The sequence below is a fragment of the Dermacentor albipictus genome, chromosome 1, assembly GCF_038994185.2.
Source record: "Dermacentor albipictus isolate Rhodes 1998 colony chromosome 1, USDA_Dalb.pri_finalv2, whole genome shotgun sequence".
NCBI classification, from domain to species: domain Eukaryota; kingdom Metazoa; phylum Arthropoda; class Arachnida; order Ixodida; family Ixodidae; genus Dermacentor; species Dermacentor albipictus.
The window spans coordinates 374,998,953-375,024,401 of NC_091821.1; the positions used below are offsets into that span (position 1 = coordinate 374,998,953).

The 25,449-nt window shown below is 42.0% G+C and overlaps 2 protein-coding genes across 14 annotated transcripts in view; one reads left to right on the forward strand and one right to left on the reverse strand.

The window, feature by feature from the left end:
* Tlk (Tousled-like kinase) overlaps positions 1-8,244 on the forward strand; it is a 166,673-nt gene extending 158,429 nt beyond the window's left edge. For all 11 annotated transcript variants that reach the window (XM_070531916.1, XM_070531917.1, XM_070531910.1 and 8 more), the window contains 3 exons: positions 1,033-1,283; positions 3,735-3,842; positions 4,957-8,244. In XM_070531916.1, coding sequence (XP_070388017.1) covers positions 1,033-1,283; positions 3,735-3,842; positions 4,957-5,088 — 491 coding nt within the window. In that variant the 3' untranslated portion in view covers positions 5,089-8,244. The remainder of the gene's footprint in view (positions 1-1,032; positions 1,284-3,734; positions 3,843-4,956) is intronic.
* Positions 8,245-10,967: 2,723 nt separating this feature from the next.
* Positions 10,968-25,449, reverse strand: part of LOC135901760 (uncharacterized) — a 32,201-nt gene continuing 17,719 nt past the window's right edge. Inside the window, exons 4-5 of one of the 3 annotated variants that reach the window (XM_065431589.1) lie at positions 22,634-22,756; positions 10,968-11,268 (exon numbers count right to left, since the gene is read on the reverse strand). In XM_065431589.1, the coding sequence (XP_065287661.1) occupies positions 11,132-11,268; positions 22,634-22,756 (260 nt within the window). In that variant the 3' untranslated portion in view covers positions 10,968-11,131. Of the gene's footprint in view, positions 11,269-11,940; positions 12,170-22,633; positions 22,757-25,449 lie in introns of those variants that run through there. The other 2 variants (XM_065431592.2, XM_065431590.2) reach the window with 2 other exon arrangements.

The window sequence follows — 25,449 nt, forward strand, 5'->3', positions numbered from 1 at the left end:
TGGTAAGTCTCCCCCCCCCCCCTGAAAAAGAAAAGAAAAGGGAACGCATGCACGGCAGCATCCTTCTTATGCCCACTTCTGTGAGCACTAAACAAGTGAGAAATAGGCGGCCGCCCTTTGAGCGATTAGTTATGAAATAGCCATCAGTTTCACGAGTGCAAGAAGACAAAACCGCCAGTGGAATAAAACCCAAACTGCCGCCCACCCGTGTGCGCGCCAATGCGCGAGCAGTAATATGTAGACACGCCCCAGCAAACTAGCTCTAAAACTAACCATGCAACGAAAACAGAGAGATGGAGGCACGAGAAAAAAATTCCCTCTATTCCCACATAAGTGGCATCACATGGCGGGGGGGCGGGGGGGGGGGGGGGGGAATTGGGGCGCTTTATAAACGTACTTACGGCACCGTAAATATACGGCATCGACCATTTTGGATTTGTTTGCGGCGCCGTATATTTACGTCATTGATCCTGAAAGGGTTCAAAGAAGACATATTAATGATTTGTTGCTTATTCAAAGAAGTGCAGTGTAAGCAGGCAGTGGTAAATGACCCCAAGCTGAAGCAGACTTTCAGTGTCATGCAAGGAAAGCTGACGAGGAGCACACAGTGGCAGGAGCCCAAAACGCAGTAGTGCAGCTTAAAGAGTTGCTGCTTGTGTCCAAGTGGTGCATATAATAAGTGCCAAATTGCCACAGGATGTGCAGAACACACAGTACATGATATAGAGTTGTAAAGCATTTTATTTTTTTATGTTGTTTAGGTCTTGTGCTGTCACCAGTACCACGTACATGGTGTTTTTGGAAAATGTCTACAGTTATAGTGATACAATGATGTCTTCTTTTTTTTTTTTAAATAAAGGTTTGATGTTCGGCTTGTAGGGCATGAATTAAAAGTGCTAGAGTGCAATACGCAGTGGTTAGAACATGAAATTGGCTTCAAGAAAGCTACACGAGTACGAGGATGTGTCTGTTTTTCATTGGTGGTGTTCTTGCACCCCATCATTTATGGTACATTGAACGATTTGTGTGCAGGCAACATCCTCTTGGGAAGCGGTAGCCTAAGTGGAGAAATCAAGATCACAGACTTTGGTCTTAGCAAGATCATGGATGATGACAACTACAGCCCTGAATATGGAATGGACCTAACTTCACAGGGTGCTGGTACCTATTGGTACTTGCCACCTGAGTGTTTTGTAGTGGGCAAGACACCACCCAAAATCTCTTCCAAAGTTGATGTCTGGAGTGTGGGTGTCATCTTCTATCAGTGCCTCTATGGCAAAAAGGTTGGTGTCTTTTTTTTTCCAACGAATTCTCTCAGGCTGCTTGTTGCCCCTACTTCATCACTATCATATGGCGAGTGTAACTGTCGTTGCATCTGTGATGTTCATGTTGGCAGTTGTACATGTAGGAATTCAGGTAGTGCTATATCCAACTTCTAGCTTCACCGTAAGGCTCCCTCGTTTTCTGTGCTGGATATATAATACTAATCTTCTCCCCCTGTCAGAATATCATGTAGTACTTTGCTATGCTGGGGTTGTGTACAAATTCAACACACAAATTTAGTAATAAACTATCGTTTTCCCACATCTCCCAGCTGGATAGCTATATCATGTCTGTAACAGCACTGCGGTACATACTGACCTAACCACATTTATGATGCATACACATTTGCCCTGTTAGCCTTGGCGCTCTTCGGCCGCTTCTAGCCCTTGCGCCTATAAACTCGCAATCATGATCATCATGCCCGGCCTGCACCATGATGTTGCAACGCATACACATTTGCCCTGCCTGCACCGTGGTGCTGGTAGATGTCATCACTTTTCCAATGTGCCTGGGTTCAAGGCAGCCTTGACCAAAATGCCAAGGCCAGCTGTATTGTGGCCTTTGATATCAAATTAGGCAGGGAGGAGCAGGGTATTCTAGTGCAACTGCGTCTCCTCGGCCATGCTCCTATGATAACTTACCTACCTCTTCATCACAAAAGGCAAGGGCTAGATTGAGATGGTTGAAAAATTGCATGCTTTCAACTATAGTTACTCTTGTAATTGTTATCATTACCAGCATTCCTTGCAGCAGCAGTAGTGGTGTTGTGAAACTCGTCCCGCCATGAGACTGGTCTATCCCTATGTGCGTGAGATTTGTAGCTTATTATTATTGCAGGATATGTAGGACTTTAATTTGTTTCACACCTGTGAAACAAATAATTGTATTGTCAAAATTATTGTATTGTCACACTTTAATATCACGCTTTCACGCTTTGATACTTTAAAGCATGGATGAATGAAACATGCGGTGAGTGTTGCATCTGCAACGCATTATCACGCTATAGTGCCTGTGGCTATCGGAAGAACAAGCCACTGTCAGCCACGCACTCGGACATTGTTAACGTTAACAGCCAGAGGTCCGCACAGGTTGGCTTTTGGTATGTAGCTATGCCTGGGCAGTGCAACGTAACGCAAACAAAAGAAGAGAGACAAAGAAAATAGATGGGATGTGCAGTGTCTAGACATACATGTCCTATTTTCTTTCTCTCTTATTTTGTCAGTGTCATGTAGCACTGTTCAGGCATAGCTATGAATCTGTGCCAGTTTGCCCACCTTTCAGTCACTGCGGTGTATAGCAATATGAGGCAGTGAAATGGCTGGTAAGTATGCCTTGGTCCATTTCCTGCCGTGTAGTCAAGCCTTTCGAATGGGAAAAACAACCGTCTCTCTTAAACCACGTTGTCTTGCTACTGTCGTGACACAATTACCAGTTTGAGCCTGTGAAGAGATACGACACTTATACTATCAGCCTAAATTCAATATCTAGAAATTCCGAGAACACTTCTAAGGTGCCGTGTTCATCTGCATTTGTAACAGTAGCCTAATTCATACTTCAAAACATACACCTGGGACTATTCCATGCTTAAAGAAAGGCTGCAGAGTGCTTGCGTGTTTCGCTTTCATGTAATTACGTGTGGCAGGTGTTCTGATGATAAACAAGAAGAAAGGGGGTTAACCGAGGGGCCCGATTTTTATTAGTCATATCATGAAAAGCCTTGAAACCCTGACACCAAGGACGACATAGAGGAAATTACTTGTGCTTAATAAATGAAATAAAGAAACGATAAATTAATGGAAATGAAAGTGGATGAAAAGCAACTTGCTGCAGCTGGCGAACGATCCCACTACCTTTGCATTACGCGTGCCTCCAGTTGTCATTACGTCTCGAATCCGGCAACATTGATGCCTTCAGGTAGCATGTGTGGGTTGATTGACCGGTTGCCTTCACCCAAAAAGATAACATTATCGGGATGCCTGTGACAGAAAGGATGTTCCACATCTGCCGCCATGGTTTGCGAGTAGTGGCGCTGGCTAACATTCCAGAGTTCTACTAGGAAACATAAATACCCAAGAAAGTGGATAGGGAAACGGTGCCGGGGTAGCTCAATTGCAAGAGCATTGCATGCGTAATGCGAAGGTTGTGGGATCGTTCCCCACCTGCGGCAAGTTGTTGTTTTTTTTTTTTTCATCCACTTTCATTTCCATTAATTTAATGTTCCTTTATTTCATTTATTAAGCACAAGTAATTTTCCCAATGTTGTCCTTGGTGTCGGTGTTTGTTGGCTTCTTATGATAGGCGTTTGATAAGTTATTTTTTGTTTGTGTTTCAATTTGTGCTGATAGTACCTATGCTTACAGTCCCCTGAGTTGACGTTAAAATGTCTTCAAACTGTCTTTATTGACTTGCAGCCTTTTGGGCACAACCAGTCCCAGGCAACAATACTGGAAGAAAACACAATCCTGAAAGCAACGGATGTGGAGTTTCCTGCAAAGCCTGCTGTCAGTAATGAGGCTAAGGTGAGATGTTGTATCATGGCATGTGTTACATACAAGCCTTGGTAACTTGGTAACCTTGGTAACCTTAGTTTTGTTACTTGCCCACTCCAACTGGCCAGCCGGCAAACAGTGAAGGTGACTTACTACAGTATTTGCGAAATTTGGCTACTGTATCTTGTTCAGCATAGGTAGAGGCAAGATTTTAAGATAAGCACGTCCAGGCTTACTCCTGAACATGAGTAAAACACATTAGTGCACTAGCATGCATACTTGAAAGCATGAGATATCATTTGTGGTTCATAAGCATTCTCTCTAGATGCCAATATGCTAACATATTTCGGTAAACCGTCACTGCCACGTGGGGACCATTCCACTTTGTAACATTTTCACTGTAAGCACATCACACCACCTGCGTGCACTGCATGTGTCGTACAGCACTATTTCCATTGTGCTGTGTGAGAAACTTGCCTAAGTGCAGACCTAGCTGAATGAATGTTGGTGTTTAAGTAAATAACTAACCAAAAGTGAAAATTAATCTTTCCAGTGCAGCTGGCACATTTCTCAATAATCTGTGACAATGCTGGCTGCTGTTTTTATAATAACCACTGGCTGGTTTCCACTTAAATTTTGCATACAGGTTATCATTTTGCTTATCAAAGCATTACATTCCTGTTTCATTCATAATAAAGCAAAAGTGCGCATTGTCTGCAGCTATTAAAGAATGGCTGTGTCGCTGAACTATCTGGTAGTGCCATCTGCCAATGCTGTGTTGAAAGACACGCTCCACCCTAGGGGTAACAGATGGTGCCATGGTTCCGTTGCAGTAACATTGTTTCCTAAGTGGCGACGTACCCCATGCACTTTGGCTTTATTGTAAATGAAGCAGGCCTGTAATGCTTGTAAACTTAGTATTCAACTGTACCCACTAAATCTGGGCAGAAATCAGCAAGTTATTTACCTAGAAGAGTCAGGTATACCTAGCGCTCTTATTTATGCAACATTCGGGAGTAACATTTGCCCAGCTTTCAGAAATTATTTTCTTGAAGCAGTGCACTTGAAATAAAGTTTTCTTGAAATGGTGCAGTTGTGGGTAACATATCCTAAAAGAGTTCTGTTTCTTTTCTCCTGTTTGCAGCATTTCATCCGCCGCTGCTTGCAGTACCGCAAGGAAGACCGCATTGACGTGTTCAGCTTGTCCAATGAGGAGTACCTGAAACCGAACTATTCAAAACATGGGCGGCAGGCCAGTGCTTCAGACAAGTCGTAGCCACCGCTGGGGGCCTAACGAACACCTTTGAAACTAGCTCGAACTGAGATAGAGCATATAAAAAAAAGAAGCACAGCGGGAACACATTGGGCAAGTGCGTTGCCATCACCACCGTCACCACCACCAGACGAGAGCAAAACCAAAACAGCGACGGTTGTGCACTGCTCCTGGAGCAGCCCCCCCGGCAGTTTGTTGTTGCTGTTGTTCCGGGGGAAGAGCACTACCTGCCTGCGTGACCAGGCAGAGACGGTGTGTGTTCCTTGTCACGGCAGTGAGGCGAATGACGCGAGACATGTGCTGCAGCCACGGAAGAATGTTTGACACTGTATATTAGCGGAGGAAGGGAACATGTGGACAGGACTGGTGACAGCGTGTCCTTGCTTCCTCCCTCCCAACACCGCTTCCCTCTGGCATCGTATTCTCTCTCGCTGCTTGTGTGCTCGCTCGCCCGGCGCTACCTACGTCGGTGATGTGTGTGCGTGCATGTGTGTGAATAGGCGTGTATCAATGGGGGGATTTGCCTCCTCTTTCTGTACAACTTCTCCTCCCCCCCCCCCACGTGTCTAATCTCCCTTCTCTCTTTTTTCTCCCATCTTCGCTGTCATGAGATACATGCTGCCAGCTACTCGCATTGACTGTGAGTTGTGCCGAGTAAGATTGATAGACCGACCATTCCACTGTGCTTAGTGGGATATCTGCTGACCCCCACCCTCCCAACCCCCTCCCTCGACTTCTGTTAACTGTTGGCACTTCAACAATTGTCTCTTTCTGCCCGAGTGTCCTGCCCCCTTTTTTTTTCTCCTATAGCCGATGACCTAGCAGAACTTACTACAGTGCCCTTACTGCTGTAAAGGAATGGCTAGCAAGTTTGGAGAAGAGCATCTACTAAAGATATTGTTCCCTGTAAATGCGCTTTTTTTTTCCCCCGTTTTTGACAACCAAGGCACATAGCAGAAAAATTATCTTGTGGTTGGTAATTAATGCAAATAATTACATGTAGGCAAACAGCAAAACAAGGAATACGACAATATCCCACTTGTTTTGAGAGATGGCTGCATTATCCTTCTGGTGTCATCAGATGAACCCAGTCTCTTGACAAGTCGGTCATTTCATCGCATGATTTCTTGGTGTTGCCAGTTCATCAGTAGTAGCATCATGTGTCGTTCATATGTAGCGATAATTCATTACTAAAGTGTGTTTTCTCTTTTTCTATTCGTGTGCAGACAATGAAGTGTTCAAAAATCAAAAAGAAAAATGTGGCCTTAACACGCTGTGTTATTCCATTGCACAGAGCTATGCCTTTTATTAGACCTCAAATGTAAAGCATTTTCTGTTATGTGTCTACCTGTTCCTTTTTCTTTTGTTCCTTGCTGCAATGTCTTGCTCAGTGTGCTTTGCACTTTGTTTTTAAAAAGCAGGATCAACATTACAGAAGTTGAAAACCAGTGTCAGTGTCGGTCTTGCAAAGACGCCACAATTACCTTCATTGTAACTTGCCAGACACACAGCGCCCTGTGCTGAGATTAAGATAAGCCCCCTTCTTGAACAAATCTTAGGTAGTGTAGGGTCTCTGTTGTACGCATGTTATTATTATTTTTTTTTTCTTCATGAGAATGACCCATAAGGAATTTCGACATGGGGGTTCGCTTCTATCATGACTGTGGAGGCACGTGAAATGCCTCCTTCCAATATTTTTTTGTTCCCCTATTTTCTAGCATCTAGAATGCTGGCACTTCTGTGTGGAACCTTGCAGTGCCCTGTTGGCTGAACATGCTGTTTGCAAACCGCGTACTAGTGGCCCATCCCACGAGCTCCTTAAATTTTTTTTTTTAGGAAGTTCTGCGAGTGTGTAATTGTGGGTGTGAAAAGTGTTGTAAATGTGTTCTGTTCTCTCTGTAGCACTTCTCTATTCTTTTCCTTCTTTAGTTTTGCATGTACAGGAATCTAGTGAGGGCTGGTGGACACATTAGTTTTTATGTGTTTCTTGAGAGAATGACACGTTAAAAGACGTTGCATAGCAGGGGAACTTATTCTTTGTGCATTCAAAGATTCGCACCCTTATTGCAGAAGTCTTACCTGTTCTTTTTTTCTTCCCTCGCACGGGGATCAATGCAAACTTGTTGGTTAAATCTATTCGACAGACTAGAATGCCTCTTCTTGTTTGAAGGGGCTGTATCCTTTTAGCGATTTACATTTTTTAAAGAAACTTTTCACCTGTCTCTCTCTGTTTTTTTGTGATGAGTCAACTCGGGGAGCACACTTTCTAGTCAAGCCCCTCTGTCTTTTATTCCCCCCCCCTCCCCCCCTCATGCCCTCTACACACTAGTAGTTGATATCTACACAATATGAACAGAGGCACATCTTGCCCATGTCTGTACTACTACTCTGTGATGACTTACTATACTGCCGGTAGAAAGGTCTCGGCACAAGCTGTAATGCTGTCGAGGTTACGGAGCTCTTGGGATGGACTGGCCAGAGAGTGTGTGGATCATGACCATCATCATCACTACCAGTATCATCAGCTGCCTTCACCTTCCTCCTTTTTGTTCTGCCAAGTTGCAGCAGAGGAAACAAAGAGACTTTCTGTTAATAGTTTGTTTTCATTCTTTCCCCCCTGCTCTCCAGTGTGAGTGCTGCATCACAGGCAGGCTCGTGGGAGTTGCAGAAACATGTTAGTTCTCCTTCAGTGTCTGATGTTGTGCATTGTGCACGGATGAGAGAGAGAGAGAGAAAGAAAAAAAGGGGGGGATGAAGAAAGTGCTTCATTAAGAAGTGTGTACAAAGCGGTGTGTGTGTGTGCGTGCATGTGTGTGCAAGCTGTTCCCACCTACTCTTCCTCCTGTGTCCCTTTCCGATTTGGGCTTGTTGGTACATAACAGAGACATTTTTAAAGAAAAAAGTGAAACAAGCAGGGCCGGACAAATGGACTGCTTAGTGTTGCTGCTTTGACTGCTTGAAGACTGATGGCTGCCACTGCTGTCACCATCGTGATGATGCCAAGGGCATGCCAAGTGTTTTTGTTGGGAGTGGAAGGACTTTAGCCAACACAGAAGCAACCATCTCCAAAATTCGTCTGTGGGGATGTTTCTGTGTTTATTTATTTTTAAGTTTTGCCCAGTAAAAACAAGGAAAAAAAAAAGAAAGATGCTGAACCAATGAGTGTGCTCTTCTCTTCTTGTGGTCATTTGAGAATATGCTCTGCCCACTACGGTTTCCCCCCCCCCCCTTGCATAATGTGTAATGTTTGCAAAATTTTCTGGCTAGGCATGCAAAGGTGAGTCTGTTGTTTCCAGACTGTTTGGCTGGAAAATGTGTGCTTGTGATGGCAGAAGGCAACTTTCAGTAAATGAGTACATTAGTCCCATTATTTATGCGAACGCATTACATGTCCCATGAAGCAGGAAAGCCTGGGTCGTCTGCAATGAGTGTTACCAAAGATCATTATCAGTGATGTCATCAGTGTTTCGTATGACGTCAATAGTAATACAGAAAGAGCAAGCTAGAGTGCGGTGACGTAAGGTGGAGTAAAGTGAATGAAGGTGAATTAAAGTGGATTAAGGTTTGTCCAAGTTAGAACAAGGTGGATTAAGGTTAAGTTGTGAAGGACGCCCGACAATGTACGACGTTTCTTATGGGTGTAACCAATTAATCGGAGAAGTCTTTATGCTTACGCATTCAAATTGCGCAAGGATACGCAAGTGACATTTTCAGGGGGCAAGCATCTTTTCATCATCTTTTCCATTTTTTATTTTTCCCTGCAAAGCTCAGTTTGTTTAAGCACGATACTTGAGCACAACTACTTTTGCAAGCACCCTGCACTGTGTAGCCTTGAGCACAAAGATGCAATCCAGTGCTCCAATTTGGCCCCACTAAGATATTTAAAAAAAAAGCAACATGAGGCAAGTCTTTAATTTTGCTTTTGTAGAGATGCAATTGTGTGTAGAAACCCTTGTGCAGATTAGATAATTGCGCACAAGGTTTTACACTAGAAGCCAAAATTTAAGGCCTGCTGCTGAACTTCCAGTCTACAAATTTTGTTTAGAAGTCCTGGACAAGTTGACACACTGCAGGCTATTCTATAGGTTAGGATTTATTTGCTTAAGGTTGCACTATGCAAATGCTGCTAGTTTCAGCTGTTTTGAGGCTTTAAGCCTTTTTTTTTTTTTCTTTGCCACCTGCATTGGGTAACCTTGTAGGGTTCATGTTTGGGATATGTGTGTGGGTGGCTGTGCAATGATTGGCAACAAAATAGTCCCTCAGTTCATGTTGTTCCCCTTTTTACTCGTCGTCAAATGCCAACTGGGTGCTTACATTGCCTAAAGGCAGCATCCAAGTGTGTTGCCAAGCCTGGATGCATTCATTCAGATGCACAAATAGCAGATTAAACTTTGGCAGCAAAAACTAGTTTGGAACTACCTTAGCTGCTTAAGCAACTTGCGCGAACAAGAAATCATGATGCCAATTCCACTTGGGAAAAACGACCCTCTCCACAGCAATTTTTCTACGGCTGTGATTTAAATCGGCATGGCCATATCCATTCAATGCACAGAAAGACTCCACTTCTGCGATATGAAATGCATTCATCACCTAAGCAATGTGTCCCATGCGAATGATGTATCGGTGCAGTCCAAAGTCTTCCTAAGAAAACAGCCCTGTGCCAGAACTGTTCTGTTGAGAGAAGGGGGGAGGGGACTGGCTGTTCTGCTGCACATGCGGATTCCACTTTTACCATACAGATTTACTAGCCTCCATATTCAATTTAAGTGTAAATATAAAGGCACCTCTTTCTTTTGCTTTTCTTTGTTTTATTCCCCCTTCCCCTTGCATTTTAGGCAAATTGCATGGTTTTTTTTCAAGTCCACAAATTTTGCCCTGAACACAGACGCACAAGAAACAGTAGTGGGCGTTTCAACTACATAATACACTTCATGAAATTGCCTTACCATAAAGCTGTTCAGATCATGAAACAATGTGCACAAGTGTTAATGAAATTTGGATGTTTTCGCTGGCAAAAGTGCATGTACAGGCGAAGTTTTTGTACAAAGCACAATACACCCGACCACAAGTTTTGAAAACAGAGAATTGGAAAAAAAAAAAAAGTTAAACCATTCAATTTCTTCGCTACTTCACCACTTGACCTGGAATTCAGACGAGCAACGTGCTCACTGCTGGGAAGTATTTACCACCTTTCCGAGAACGAATGCGCGGTCTGGTCAGGCAAATTTTCTCTCAACTCTGCCTCCAAAAACTTGGTGGCTGAGGATACGTATCCAAGGCCCGGCATGGTTCTACTGCAATGCTGTAGTTGACTATACAGGGTGTCTCAGTTAACTTTAGCCAGAGTTAAAAAATGTGTGAATGCCACGTAGCTGAACAGAACCACGCAATGCATGCAACATTGCCGTGCGACTGGCCGCTCGAGGCATTTTACATGTATCCACAGGCTTCTTTCATGCTCGGAAAAACGCTTTTATGTAGCATGTATTGAGCAACAGAAAGTTGTATTGGTTGTTTTTCATGTAGTCCTACAATTTTATCATTGACACTTTTCATCTAACTATAATATTTAGGCAGTTAAGACTAATTATTTAATTAGGCAGAATTAAAAAAACTAATAAGTATCTGCAAGCGACGGCAAACAACATTACCTTAGTTCTGTCCAGCTTTGTGGCATTTACATATTTTTAAACTCTGGCTAATGTTAGCTGGGACACCTCAATATATGCTTACATTGGAAACGAATTGAAATGGGCGAGCGCAAGAACGTGAAAATTGGGTTTTATCGAATTGTGGGCCTCTTGTGTAAAGGTGAAGTATGCTGTCGTGCGGTAACAGCCACACATTCAGTGTCGTTACTAGCATATAATCTTGTACAGAAGTGGTGGGTAACCTTTTATACTGACAAACAGGAACAAACTGGTCTTCCAGCCGGTACAATGGAGACTGATTAAGATACGCTCTGAATACCTGGCTCGGGACTTCTTGCATGGTCATTCAGTGCGTGGGCACACTCTTGAAAATGGAATAATGTCAAGTCGGGGGGTCACAGGTTCCCAAGCACCAAGATGGACCGCTTTTTCTTAGAGTACACTTTGAAGAGAACTGCACCGAAGAGGCCATACACAGATAACCAGCTCAGCAATGGAGCCCACTCGATCCAGGTGTGCCGGTTTATGGTCGCTGCATGTGGTAAGCAATGGCATGTAAGCTGTTTGTCCTTAAAGACACCAGAAGTATAGTGAAAATGTGTAAAGCAAGTGGTATAAATTAAGACGTAAAATGTTTTTTTAAAGAATGCACGCTGTGCTTATTGGTGCACATGATGTGAACCAGGTGACCTGGCGTAAAATTCTGACGAGCATTGCTTGACACAGCCCTACTTTTTAATGCACCTTGTGAACCAGATGAAGAGTAGCAGCCTTTGTTATGTTCACAGATAAACGGAGCTAAACACAGAACGAGCTGGCCATAGGGGTTTATTTGTAAGTTGCCTTCAAAGTGGTGTAGTATCAAATACTGTTGGCTTTGGATATACCTTATTAAATTTGTTTTTTCTATATACTGGTCAACCAATCACAAAGCCTACTGATAAAGCGCACTTGTATTTCAGAGAGAAAGCAATAAGTAGAAGTAAAACATGAAGGGATACATTGAATGACAGTTTCTGCTATAGTTCACTATGTAGCACCCTTTAGCAATGCACTTGTGTTCTGTATGCTATCTTTTTTTTGGTTTTCCATTGCTCCTGGAAAGCACTACCGTCATGTTTCTATGTGTATGTTGTGATGTGTTGTGCATGATATAACGGTCAATTACTACAGCAAGAAAATACTAGATGGGCAAATCGAAGTATTCAGTAGTCAACAAAAGGATATTTATTTATTAGCATACCCTCAAGACCCAGAGGGGGTTACAGAGGGGGTGGGTACAATGCAAATACAAAACAAAATGAAAGGAATTTACAGGAAAAAACATTAATTTGCAGCTACGCCAGTAAGTGTTCAGTAACTGCAGGCCTGAACAACGCTTGGTCCTCAGTGGCAGCGATGGAGGGGGGAAGGTGATTCCTCCCTCTACTTGTCTTCGGAAGAAAAAATTGTAAAAAGAGATTAGTGCAGCACAAAGGGGCGGCTACATTATTTGGGTAGTCAAAATGTGATGAAAAGCAAGCAGGTTCTGAGATGAATTCCTGTCGAAGTACTTGATTATGAAAGAAAATTTTATGAAAAAGCAAAAGACTGGAAATCATTCTTCTCATTACCAGGTCTGGAAGGTGAAGAGTGGATTTCATCAAGGTGACACTGGCAGTACGAGCAAAATTATTGAGTATAAGTCGAGCTGAAGAGCTCTGGACTGATTCTAAGGTGTCAACTAGCATTGATTGAGCTGAATCCCATATGGCTGAAGCATACTCGAGCTTTGGACGGATGAATGTTTGATATAGCTGTAGTTTAAGGTGTGCTAGTGCTTGGCGAAAGTTTCGGCGAAGGTAACCAAGAGTACGACAAGCATGGTTAGTAATGTAGTTGATGTGAGAGTGCCATGCTAAATCATTCGATATGTAAACACCAAGGTATTTGTAAGTACTAACCTGCTCTAATTTAGTCCCGTTCAAGGTGTAGGTAAAAAGTTCAGAAGTGTTGGAAAAATGCGACATTGCCATACATTTACATTTATTTACGTTAAGGGTCATTAGCCAAGTATTACACCAGTCGGAGACACGATAAAGGTCAGCTTGAAGAAGGTAGTTGTCGTTTTCGTTAGTTATTCTACGGTACATGACAAAGTCATCTGCAAACAGTTTTATGGATTACTTGATGTTACGCGGAAGGTCATTGATATGTATTAAAAAGAGCAAAGGACCTAAAACTGGGCTTTGCAGAACGCCAGACTTAACTGCACAGGGATGTGAGGAACAATCATTATTAGCTGTTACGTACCGAGTGCGGTTAGTCAGAAAGCACTCTATCCATTTGAGAATATTGGGGTCGATGTTCAGTGTGCTGAGCTTCAGTAGTAATAGTTGGTGTGACACTTTATCAAAGGCTTTTGCGAAGTCTAGAAACATACAATCAACTGGAATTCTATTATCTATCGCTAAGATGACATCATGCGTAAAAGACGGAAGCCGAGTTTCTCATGAGTGGTGGTTACGAAAGCCGTGCTGGATCCTGCTGAAGAATGAGTTGGTTTCAAGAAATGTTATAAGGTTATAATAGATTACATGCGCAAGCATCTTACAGGGGATACTTGTTAAAGAAATTGGTTGGTAGTTTAAGGCAGTGTGTTGGTTACCGGATTTAAAGACGGGAATCAGCTTCCAATCAGGTGGCAAAGTAGAGCACTGGAGAGACTGTATAAAAATGTGTGACAAAATTATTGAAGAGTACATGTCAGTGTTTTTCAGAAATTTTGCATTTATCTCGTCAGTGCCACAGGCAGACAACAGCCTAAGTTTCTGGATTAAGTTAATGACTCCTTCAAATTCAATCACGAGAAAATCCATTGGAAAAAACCTGCTGTCACATAGCTGCGGCACCGAAATTGCTTGTGAATCGGAAAAACATTGTGAAAAAATGTTGTTAATGGAACAGCATTCTTCGTTGCGCAGTGCACGCCCATCGGTATCAGTAAGTGTGATTAAAGTGTCTTTCATTGGTTTAACAGTTTTCCAAAACCTTGATCAGTCAGTAGACAATAGCGAGGGAAGCATAATGCTGAGATAGTCACTCCTGGTGTTTGTACTAGAAGAGCGATGTGCTAGAAGAGCGATATGTGGAAAGAGCTTCGTGATAAGTGTGTCAACGAAAAACACTGCTGCAGAGCTTTGCAGAATGGAAGAGGCATTTTTCTTATTAAGAAGCCTTTCTAGGTTTGTTGTAAACCATGGCACTTGCTGCTTTTTGGATATAGCTTGTAGTGGTACATGCCTGTTGATCAATGAAGCGACTTCGTCTCTAAAGAGGCTTCAATTCTGCTCAACTGACCTGTCAGAAAAGCCAGGCATATAATTATCGATGAACTGTTCCAGTTCCTTATTTATTGCTGCATAGTCCCCTTTCTTGTAGTTTCTTATTGTCTTGGTTATAGTAGTTCAGGGTGAAATGTCGACGTGTAGGGTAAATGCAAGACAGCAATGGTCACTAAGACCAGGAAAATAAGTCAGTGAGTGCACTAAGTTTGGTGTCGTGGTCAGGATCAAATCCAACACGTTAGCAGACGTAAGGCCTACTTTTGTTGGTTTGGTGACCAGTTGAGTGAAATTGAAATCTGAACCTAAATTAACGAATAATTTATTCTCGACGGTCATTTCAGTGTTTGTAGGGCAGGTACCTGACCAATCAATTTTAGGAAAGTTAAAGTCTCTTAAGAGAAACAAAGGAGCACGTGGGAATTGTAGAACTAATGAGTTCAACATGTCGTGCAATAATTTGCAAAAGTCAGGTGTGACGTTGAGCGGCCTGTAGCACACACAAAAAAAAGCGCTTTGATGACATAAAGGGATGTTCGCGCATATGAGCTCTAAGGAAGAATTCAGTGGTATCAATGTGATGATACGTTATTGCTGCAGCAATTGTATGGACACTCCAAGTGAATTTCTGCCGTCGGCATTGCTGTGAAGTTCCGTATATATTTAGGTATATGTATGCTACTTGCCATGTCATCCTATGTGACATGCGGTATATGCGGTTTATATTGCCACACCATTCTTTCACTAAATTTGCTCATACCAAGTCTTGCATTCTTCACAAAATTATTCCTCAGAATTTTGAGAATGGCAGCCCACAAACAAATGTCATGAAACCAAACACCGACAGGGTTTGGTTTTCTATCTTCTTCTCTTCTTAACTATCTTCTATCTTAACTCTTCTCAGACTTAAATATTAAAAGTGCAAAACAATAACAGAGCTCAAACCTGAAACTGATGTAATTTTATTGGCATGGCTGTTCACTACCTCCAGTATCGGCCCAGGAAGTGGTGGTAAAGTCGCTAAGAAAGATGGCTTTAACTAATAAACAAATAAAATAGTACAATGGCAGGATTCAAACAGAGAACCCCTAGCACGACAGCTCGTTTTTATTTAGCCAGCTTATGTTCACTTCAATTCATACTGCCACTACAGCTACGAGCCTTACACTTTGTGTAATAGCCTGGCGTGTTGTTATCGCATTCATTGCTTCACCCTTATGGCGAAACTATGATATTTTTGTGCTTTCTTTGTCGGAAGCTTTAGTTGTGGCATGACGGATGGGTTCATCTGTTCATTAGGGTACACAATAATGAAGCATCTTATTTTGTCAGAGGTCCTCTTCCAAAATAATTGGCCACAGCATGAATGCAACATGTACATTCTGGGAAACAAATAATTAGTTGCTTATTCACACATACAAATGTATAGTATAAAGAAACACACCATGATGTCTTTGACATGTGTTGAATTAAGTCTATAGTGAAAACCATGAGCTATGTAGTAGTTGTGGTGCTAGTGACCTTGATCTTCAGAGAATTATATTTTGTATCACTTTGGTGCATCAGCAGTCCAGCTTAGATACCACGTTCTCATTTTTAATGTGCCATACATCTGCAAGATAAATTGAATGACTGAATCTATTATCTCAAAGACACAGGTGCACTATGATCGAAGGCAACCGTACTGATGGGTTGTGGATTAATTTTTGACTAGCTGGGATTCTTTTATGTACATGAGTGTTCTATGATTCTGTGTTGATCAAAATGCAGATTCTATGACCAAGAATTGAACCAGGAACCTAGTGCTCAGTCATAGCCACTGAGACACCATTGCAGGTGGACAAAACATACACTCTCTAATACTCTGTGCTTGAGCCCTACTTCGCATCTTAATATCTTAATTGTTTTCCTAATGTCAGAGCATGTGAACAGTGGAACAATGGAGGCATCATGATATGCATAGCTTCTAGCGAGAATCTTCAGTAACTGACATAAACTAGCAACAACTGGTGGACTTTGCTAGAACAAAAGCTCCTTTAGGTTTGTGCATGTTGCTGAGCATGTGTACAGGAGAATTAGGGCAAAGCGCAGATAGTGAAGCTTTTTACTTGTGTGAATGTATGTATATTAGAGATAATACAGGTTTAAAAAGTCATTCTTTTACAATCTAGATTTGCACATTTGTGGAATCAAGGCTTTACTGTCAGGATCTATGACTTGCAATGCCACCATCACTTGGTGGGCCTTCTGAAATGTAGCTAGAAGCTGTCTTCACCACCTGTGCCATGTCCTCCTGCCTTTGAGCGAGCCTAGCCTCTCCACTCCAAAGCCTTCTGACTTTGCTGTTTCTTTATTTACAGGTTTTCTGCAGCGCCAAGATTACAGCAAAATAAGTTGGCCAGTGCATGCACATGCTATTTCAATGGTGGGACAACAAAACATGAAAGTGAGATCTACAGGGAGCAGTTAACACCTGTACATTTTTTAGATAGTTGTTGAGAAACACAAGTTAAGGGTGTGGTTGCAGTTCAGTGACAAAGACAATAAAAGAGTCGCTGTTGAGTTCTATATTACATGCGACAAAAGTGAATTCCACTCAGAGAAGTGTATTGGAGGAAAAAGGGCTTCCTATAATTAGGGTAGTGATGCACACTATTGTCCTGTAATTTGTGCTTGTGACCTCTCCTGGCCGACATGTAGTACGGTGGACTCAGATACCTGCCCTTCTAAATTTTAGTTGGGTTTTGGTGAGTAGAGTGAAAGATTAAAGCTGCGTTGGGGCCAGTTGGTTATACAGTACACTGTTAAATATAAATGTGCTGTTTTGCACAAAACTAAGAATGACACAGGATGTGACAGGTTCCACACATGATGGTGAGTGTCCCGTCCAATTTTTAAAGTTGTTTGTTTTGTGAAAAACAGTGCATTTATCCAAAGCAGAGTGCAAGAGATCGGCAGTGATCTAATGCAAGAACATAAATTTGGTTAAAATCAAGAGTTCGATGAAAACTCATCAGGTCGGGATTGCTCATACAAGGGTAAAACGGACGCAGTTCAAAAACAACCTTGTTCGCTAGAATAGCAGCTTGGGCTTGTTGGTTTTCCATCCTGCTAGTAACAGCGCAAAATGTAGACGAGACGAGACAAGAAGACACCACAAGCGCTTACTTTCAACAACGTTTATTCCGAAAGAAACACGGCTTCTTATAACCATTGCCCACACGTGTCGCAGTCACGTGATCACACATCATGTGAAACATGGACTTTTTCTTTTTTGCACTCAAGATAGTGGTTGCACGTGCAAAAGCTCAAGTTCATTTTTTGTCAGTAACAAGGACGGCGTGCTAACGCATTGGTTACGAAGTCTGGTAATCTCGGCTGCATGACCAATGCATTAGCACGCCGTCCTTGTTACTGACAAAAAAAGAACTTGAGCTTTTGCACGTGCAACCACTATCTTAGGTGCAAAAAAGAAAAAGTCCATGTTTCACATGATGTGCGATCACGTGACTGCGGCACGTGTGGGCAATGGTTATAAGAAGCCATGTTTCTTTCGGAATAAACATTGTTGAAAGTCAGCGCTTGTGGTTTTCTTCTTGTCTCATCTCTTGTCTACATTTTGCACTGTTACTAGCAGGAACCTTGTTCGTTGTGAATAAGCCCCCCCCCCCCCCCTCGTATGGGAGCAGAAATGTCTTGGTTTCATTTTTTTATGTTTTTGGTTGGCATCCATTTTACCCTTGACTAATTTTGGTTACACAGACTCCCTGGGATATTGTTTGCATATAAATCGAATTGTACGATTTTGCAGTCTTTCTAAGCTATCAATAATAACATAAGTGAACATTCCACACAACATTAGCATATTGCAAATGAGGTTGCACATGTGGCTGATAGGCTGATAGCTTCAAATGCGAGGTAGTTGCATATGGAATGGCCACTTAATGAGATTATAAGCACTAGCTCTGATATAGACCCTTTCCTCCTCTCTGTGGCAGTAGTGTGTTCAGGACCCCAGACAACTTCCTGTCCTGCATTTTTGGCAATCAAGTTAGCCAATAAAGAAAGAAGTATTTTGTTGCATAGTACACTGTAGGCACATATTCTTGATGTGTTCAGATAAAAAGAATGTGCACCGTGCGTCGAGCTCATGGATAGACTTTTTTGTAGTACTTCGCAATAAAATTCAATTGTCGAACACTCCAACTTTAGAGCAGTGCCAGCTGGAGAGTTCTATAAAATCAAAGGCTATTGTAACTTGTGTTCTTCCAGAGGGCTTAGCTTAAAGTCTTGTAGGAACTCTATTTGTAATCATAAAAAGGATCTATAGCTTCTCTAGACGGGTACTGACATGATATTTCGACTATTCGTTTTTTATGTTAAATAATGGTCCTAGACCTCTAAACGCTAGAAGAATAGTGACAAGCCTCAGAGCACCATTAATAATTTAATGTAGTAGCTTTTCTACTGCCGGTTTACATTTAGTTTCCCAGGAGGATACTGTGTTGTAATGTCACGACACAGTATGGGGTCAAGTTCCGGGAGCAAGACATCGCAACCTTTTTACACTCACTCTGACTCGCTCAGTTGTTCTGCTGCATTGGCCCTCACGAGTCGCAGCGTACAAGTCAAAACGTAATTCTGTTAATGGAAACTGAAACATAAACCCTTTTCCAGCATTTCTACCATTCATAGAGCGGCACGCTGCGCTTGGTTCCTTGCAACAACACCATGCAGATGGTGCTCACGTCCGTGTATCCGCAGCCCACGCAAGAGGCCGCGTTTCTACCAGAAGGCTCACCTGCTCACCGCAAGCATTTTCTGGGAAGTGTGAGAAGCAGTCATGGATCTTTGAATGCTATCACCTTCCACTCTTACGAGGCGAAGCTTAAGCGTTCTCCAAATTTTTTGTCATGGCTGCCACTTATTGTTCAGTAAAACTACACAGTTGTCTGCGAACAACTGAAGGTTGAGTGACATTTCCAACGCAGTATCATTTATAAAAATTATGGGTTGGTGACTATTCAAAGTTTTGACTATTATTCAAATATCTTGCACTAACTATTCGTTATCAGAAAGGAGCTATTCTGTACTTACGAATATTCTAACATTACCCAATATTTTGCAACAACCGACCGTTAAAGTATTGTTACTGTTCTCTGTTTGCTAAATAAAGTATGACAGATTATCGGAAGTGAAACAACAAATGTTTTTAAAGCAATGCAGAAACAAAATGTGAATGCAAGCCTTGTTTTAGGTTTTGTGGCAAAAGCCTACATGACAACTTGTGATTTTTAGATATTGTATTCTGTCATTTAGTGTTTTTGGCAATCTAGTCATGTAGCAGTTTTATTTTTTACTTTACAACCAGTCACATTTTCCTTGTAACAGGCCTTTTTACATGTGTCTATGGTGCACAAGTCCTTCAACAGCTTTTCTTTTTTCAGTTCTACTTCTGATCATTTCTCAGTGACTACTTATTTATTTGTTTCTTGTTTTTTTGAAAGTTAGTCATACTGCAGCCATTCATTCATGAAGTTCACTAATGATAAATTGTATTTAGTGATCTTGATAAGTGATCTTGTATTTAAAGCTAATCTAATATATTTGATATAGTTAGCAGTTTTATTTACATTGGTCAGGACAGGCATGGTACCTAATTATATCAGAATAAATATTCCTCTCGTAAATATATGCATCTACATTTGACTGTTTGATATTAGATACTGACTATTTGTATTCGATTCGTATTTTAAGAATTAAAACTAGCAAGGAACCTAATGCTAGCTAATCCTTGCAGGACTTCAGAACTCGCTCTGACATAGATATTTTACTACCCAAGACGACACACTGTTCACATTCACTAAGGCAATTTATTCAATATAACTTTCATAGTTTTGCTTGTACATAGTGTCCTCATTTTATATTTTAATAATTCATGTGAAGCTAAGTTGGATGCTTTTAGAAGTCGAGAAGTATTGTGTCCACCATAAACCCGGTATTACGCTGCACTTATGAAGTCGTGCTAGAGTTCAAGGCGTCGAGGTGAGCAAGAAACACCCTTCTAAAGCCATATTGGTTCGTAAGGACAAAGTTATTGGTTTCCAAATATTTGGAGATGCCACTGCATGTACAGCCGCGGCCACGTCTGTGTAGAGCGTGCGAGCACACGGCCTTGCTCTGCGGGGCAACACCGTGCGGCAGTTGCAGGATGACGCACTGTGCCCAGGAGCATGCGCAGCCTAATATACATGCAGAACTGCATTGCACAAGTGCCAACATTGAAACGGGCAGTTGTTTAACCGAATATGTACCCTTCCTCAGGGCGCTCTGGGTATCGCCATGCTAAAAGATTACGCATTTCAGCTGATAACACGCACCCGACTCTATCGCTCTTTGGGACATTGTGCGCTCCATAATAGCAATTGCGCGTTGCTCATCCGCTGTGAGTCGGGGAGCCATTGCGAATAAATTCTGCAAAAAGGTTTGACTTCTATGTCTAATATAGGCAGCACGCATGCGATGCTGTCATTTCATTGGCCGATAACATTATCTAGGATTGGTGAAGACATAGTTTTTCATATCACGTGCCCTGACAGAATCGCACACGCTATCACTCACATGTGCAATTCCCTTGTCATCGTGTGTAGTAAGATGGTGCCCTCAGGTAATGCGCACAACCGGCAAAACACGTGCGCTTACCAGCATAATTTATGCAGCGTGTGCCGACCTGCATGTCTATTAGGCCGTGCATGCTCCTGGGCACTGTGTGTCAGATCCCGCAACTGCCGCACGGTGTCGTCCCGCGGGGCAAGGCCGTCTGCTCGCGCGCTCTACACAGGCGTGGCCACAGCTGTACATGATATGCCTGAATACCTTACATGAAATTAAGCACAACGAAATAGGCCTATAGTTAACTACAAGAGATTTCAATCCACTTTTGGGCACTGGAACAGCAAAGTTACTTTCAGTCCTATGGAAGCACTCCTGTTTCAAGAGCTTTGTAAAATGTACATACAAAAGAGCAACCATTTTGACAGCTATGGTGATATTAAATCTGCCTATTTTGCTTACATCTGTCGAAGTATTTCTTGGTACTCTAACTGGTGCGATCATCGCAAGAGCTAGTGTGGCTTCAATGTGGCACGTAAAACTATTAAGGAGTGTCGTGTAGTGGTTCTTCGCAGAAAATAACTTAAAGCAACTATTAAAACATTTGTCTTTGTCTTCATCCTGACAAATGTAGTTGTTGTAGTGAAGAATAGTATGCTTGTTTCTTTATTACGTTTATTGAAAATGTGCTCCCAGAATGTTTTCTTGTATTGTATTTGATCCATTTTACCAGCTCAGGAAAGAAAACCTCCTTGGCACTGACTGTGGCATTCGTCAGTGCCGTGCCTTATTTGTGTAGCCTGTGCTCAAGTTCACTACTCCATGCCTTTTTTGTGCTTTCTGCACGCACGAGATGTGTTTTATACCTTTTGAACCATGTCATTCATGAAAGGTTTGTCAGCTGTGATTTCTGAAACATGGGTAAATGAAATATGCTTACCTATAAGTGACAATATGATAGCTTTGGAAAGTTGACCAGAGTGAATATACGCCTTGCTGGCATCACCTAGTGACATAGCTTTCAGTCCTGGCTCAGATACGCACATAATTTTTGGCATAACTATCTATTGAGTACAAGTACAGCATTCCTTTGTCGCATCTAGCAGGAGCCAACACTGGAAGGGTGAGTGTAATGGTGGCCACATTGTGGTCTCATATTCCGGACATTTCTTGCATGATTACACACCGTAATTAACAAATCAACAAGCTTGTTACACCATGTTGCTTCATTGACACATTACCATGTGCAGCAATCGCATTGAAAAATTTGGCTCTGCCCAGTCAGTCTTTCTAGCCATCTAGTTAATCATGGAGGTCACTGATCTGTGCCACTATGGCATCATCATTAATACTTTCATCCTTGCTACTCATAATGCGCTCATACCAGTTTAAAATGCTCAAAACAATGTTAGCTGAACACGTGCAGTTCACAAGAAGCATATGCCCAGATATTACTGTGAGAGTTCTTGTGCATTATTCACAAACTTTTTTTGCTGACCACACTGAGCTACCTTGTAGTCTCTTTCACAGTTGACTGTACCATATCTTAATTCACAAGGCTTGCAGTATGAAACGGCTTACCTACATGTGCTATGCAATGGCACACTTATAAGTGAACCATTGTTCAGTTAACCACTAACTACAGATTAGTTTTTATAACGAAAATAGTTATTTCAAAGTACTTTCAGTTTGGCTGTAGGAGAGCAATTTTTCATGAGGTAGAATAACACATACAACAACCTGCTTTTCTCTTTGCATTCAAGGCATGGCTGTGGTGTGATAGGTACAATGCTACCTTCACATTCACAGGGTCCACAGTTCAATCCTAGTTACCATTATACTTTCTTTAACATCCTTAGTTAGTCATTGTAATGTATGTAGGTAAAATAGATATTCAGGGAAGCCAGGCAAAGAATGCATTTGTGTCAATTCTTTGCTGTCAACAGTGAAAAATTATCTCACCACAGTCTTCTGGTTCATCAGTTCCATCACCACAGTGATCTATTCCATCACAATATAGGGCCTTGGAAATGCAAACCTTTGATTCTACGCAGAGAAACATGTCATTGGGACTGCACCGATTTTCTGAAGCATAAGAGAAAAGTTGTAAAACAGCTGTAAGTTTTCTTGGCAGCTAGAAGCTCTCTTGTGACTTTATAAAAGCTATAGAATTTAACACACACAGAGAGAGAGAGACGAACATACCGATGGATAGACAGACAGACAGAGTCGCAGCTATCATGCTTAAGCTCTGAAAAAGGAGGGCTATTTTAATATGGACAAAATCAAGTAGATATTGTTCATGGCCGAATTGAGAAGCTACCAGTGATTCTTTTGTTTAAAACATTCAATTAGTAATTATAATTAATTATAACTAATAATGAGAAATACCACATGACTAAGTACGCAACCACACAAAAAAGCAGCACCCTTGAACAGGCTCACTGGGTTCACAGAAAAAAGAAAAGGAAAAAGTTAGTGAGAGAACTATGACTTTATCTGTAATTCCCTGCTTGAGACAGCAAGTCAACTGGGTGCTGGTACAGAACAAATGCTGATAGCTGTCGGCATGCCATGGAACGGGTGTACGACTGTACCCTCAGCTATCTTCGCATTGCAATACCTTCTTGCAGCCCCAGAGAGACCCTTCCAGTGAGCTTGTCTGAGAGCACTGCTTTTGTGGTGCAGGTCGGCACATGGTCACGTGGTAAACAGTCAAACCTAACTATAATGATGCCGTGTCCGGCATGAAAATATATATTGTTATATATATGTATCCGATATTCATCATAACCATAGATTCATTACACAGCGCTATAGGCAAAAAATATTTCAGATTTACTTTGTTACATATGCATGTTCATTGTATTAACGTTCAACTTATTCTATATTTCCTGGACTTTGTTATTCAGCCCCCAAAAAAGCGCACAAATAGTACCTTACTGAAAACATCCCAGTTCACTGTTTTTTATTATGGTAAGACTTTTATAATTGTAAAAATTAATAGAGCAATTTATGAGTTATATAATTCATTATATTTAACTAATTGAATGTAATCAACAACAAAAAAAATCTTGATGACAGCTATAGCTGCTGAGTTCTACTGCAAATTAGATGTACTTCGTGTAAAGTGATGTCTTCTTTTAAGGGTAAGTGCACCTCAGAGATCCACTTTTGTTAATAATAAAGCTAGCTGAATGAAATTTATAAAGAATATAGAGTTCAATCTCGTATTTTCAAATATTTTTTTAGTTCTTCAATATCTTATCTGGTTATTTTTCTGTAACCTCTTAAATTTGGAACAGTATGGTTGCTTGTCAAAGTTTCAGCTTCATACCAGGCATATAGGGAAGTGTTATAAAACAGCATATATTGCTCCTCGTGGACAACTAATTGCAAATGTGGACGCGGCAGAGTATGCAAACAGACAGATTACGTCAATAGTTAGTACGAGTCTAGAGGGTGACTCCAGAGTTAGTGGCACTGTAAAAACAGGAAAGGCGGCGGTGACAGAGGAGGCTGCCTTAGTACTGGACAGACGGACGGATGTTATGAGCGTCCCTTTTGGAACGGGGCAGTGGGTTGTGCCACCAAGCTCTTGCTATTATACTGCCTAATGTCCTACCTAAGTTAAACAATAAAAAAATAAAAAAGAACGTTATGAACTTTCACACCCAAATTTTCTGATCCCCTATTGCTAACTGTGCTTTTGTACGTCTCCGTTTTTTGTCGTTTCCCTACTTTTCATCCAACAATCCTGCAATCACCTCTTACTAATGCCTATTGCGGACATGTTTACTTTTCCACTGCTCCCGCTGAACCCAAGGGCTTCAAGGAGGCCAGTGGCGCCTAAATCGACCGCTGGGTAGACGGTTTGCATAAAGCCCCTCAATCTCCCAAAGTAGCGCCATTCACTTCCCTCCTCCTCCGCTCGGCGCGGCCTCGACGGTGGCGCCGCCGGCAGTGGGCCTGCCGTAGCAGACGACGGCTAACACGCTACGGGAGGAAATCCGCGGAAAAGTTCGTTCGAGTCCTGCGGAGCAGTTTTTTCAATCTAGATCTTGCTTTGTCAGTCGGTAACTGGCCTTAAGAATGTCGTGTCGGATTTGCGGAAGAAATAGAGAAAAGCACCATTATTCAAGGCGTATTTAAGGCGTAAAGCGCGCGCACGTTGAAAGTTCGTGTTGCTGAAACACGACACAAGCACGCGGTGTGCTCAGACACGCGAGTAATTACCAGAGTTTCAGGTTTTGACAGCGCGAAAGTATGTGCACGTGGTTTCGTAGGTTAATTTACGTACCCGCAGGATGCTTTTGTTCGGCCGGCGCGTGAGAGATTCCGACTGTCTGCGGTCAGCAATGCCTGGCAGCAGGGCCGTTTCTGTTCCGCGCCTTTTACAGATGTACGTAGCTCATGCACAGGTTGTGGTGGCCATGAGCAACGTTTTCACACATAGGCGGTATAGATAATTTTAACAACTTACCAGCATATGAAATCGTTATTTATTTATTACAGTGCAAATGGTTAGAATTTGATAGAAAAGAAAGAAGGAACTTGATGGGACAACTGGAAAGAGGTTCAGAAAATAATTATCCCCCTCCCTCATTGGCACCAGCAACACTTTTGTTGAAGTGCTAATTTTATCTCTGTATACTACGTGCGTCTGTATTCTTTTACGTTGTAAGTTTTCACAAGGAAGCAGTGTTGCGTTAACTGGAACAGTCAAGGCACACAAGACAGAAGAAAAGTTGATTCTTGGGTTTTACATCCCAACACCA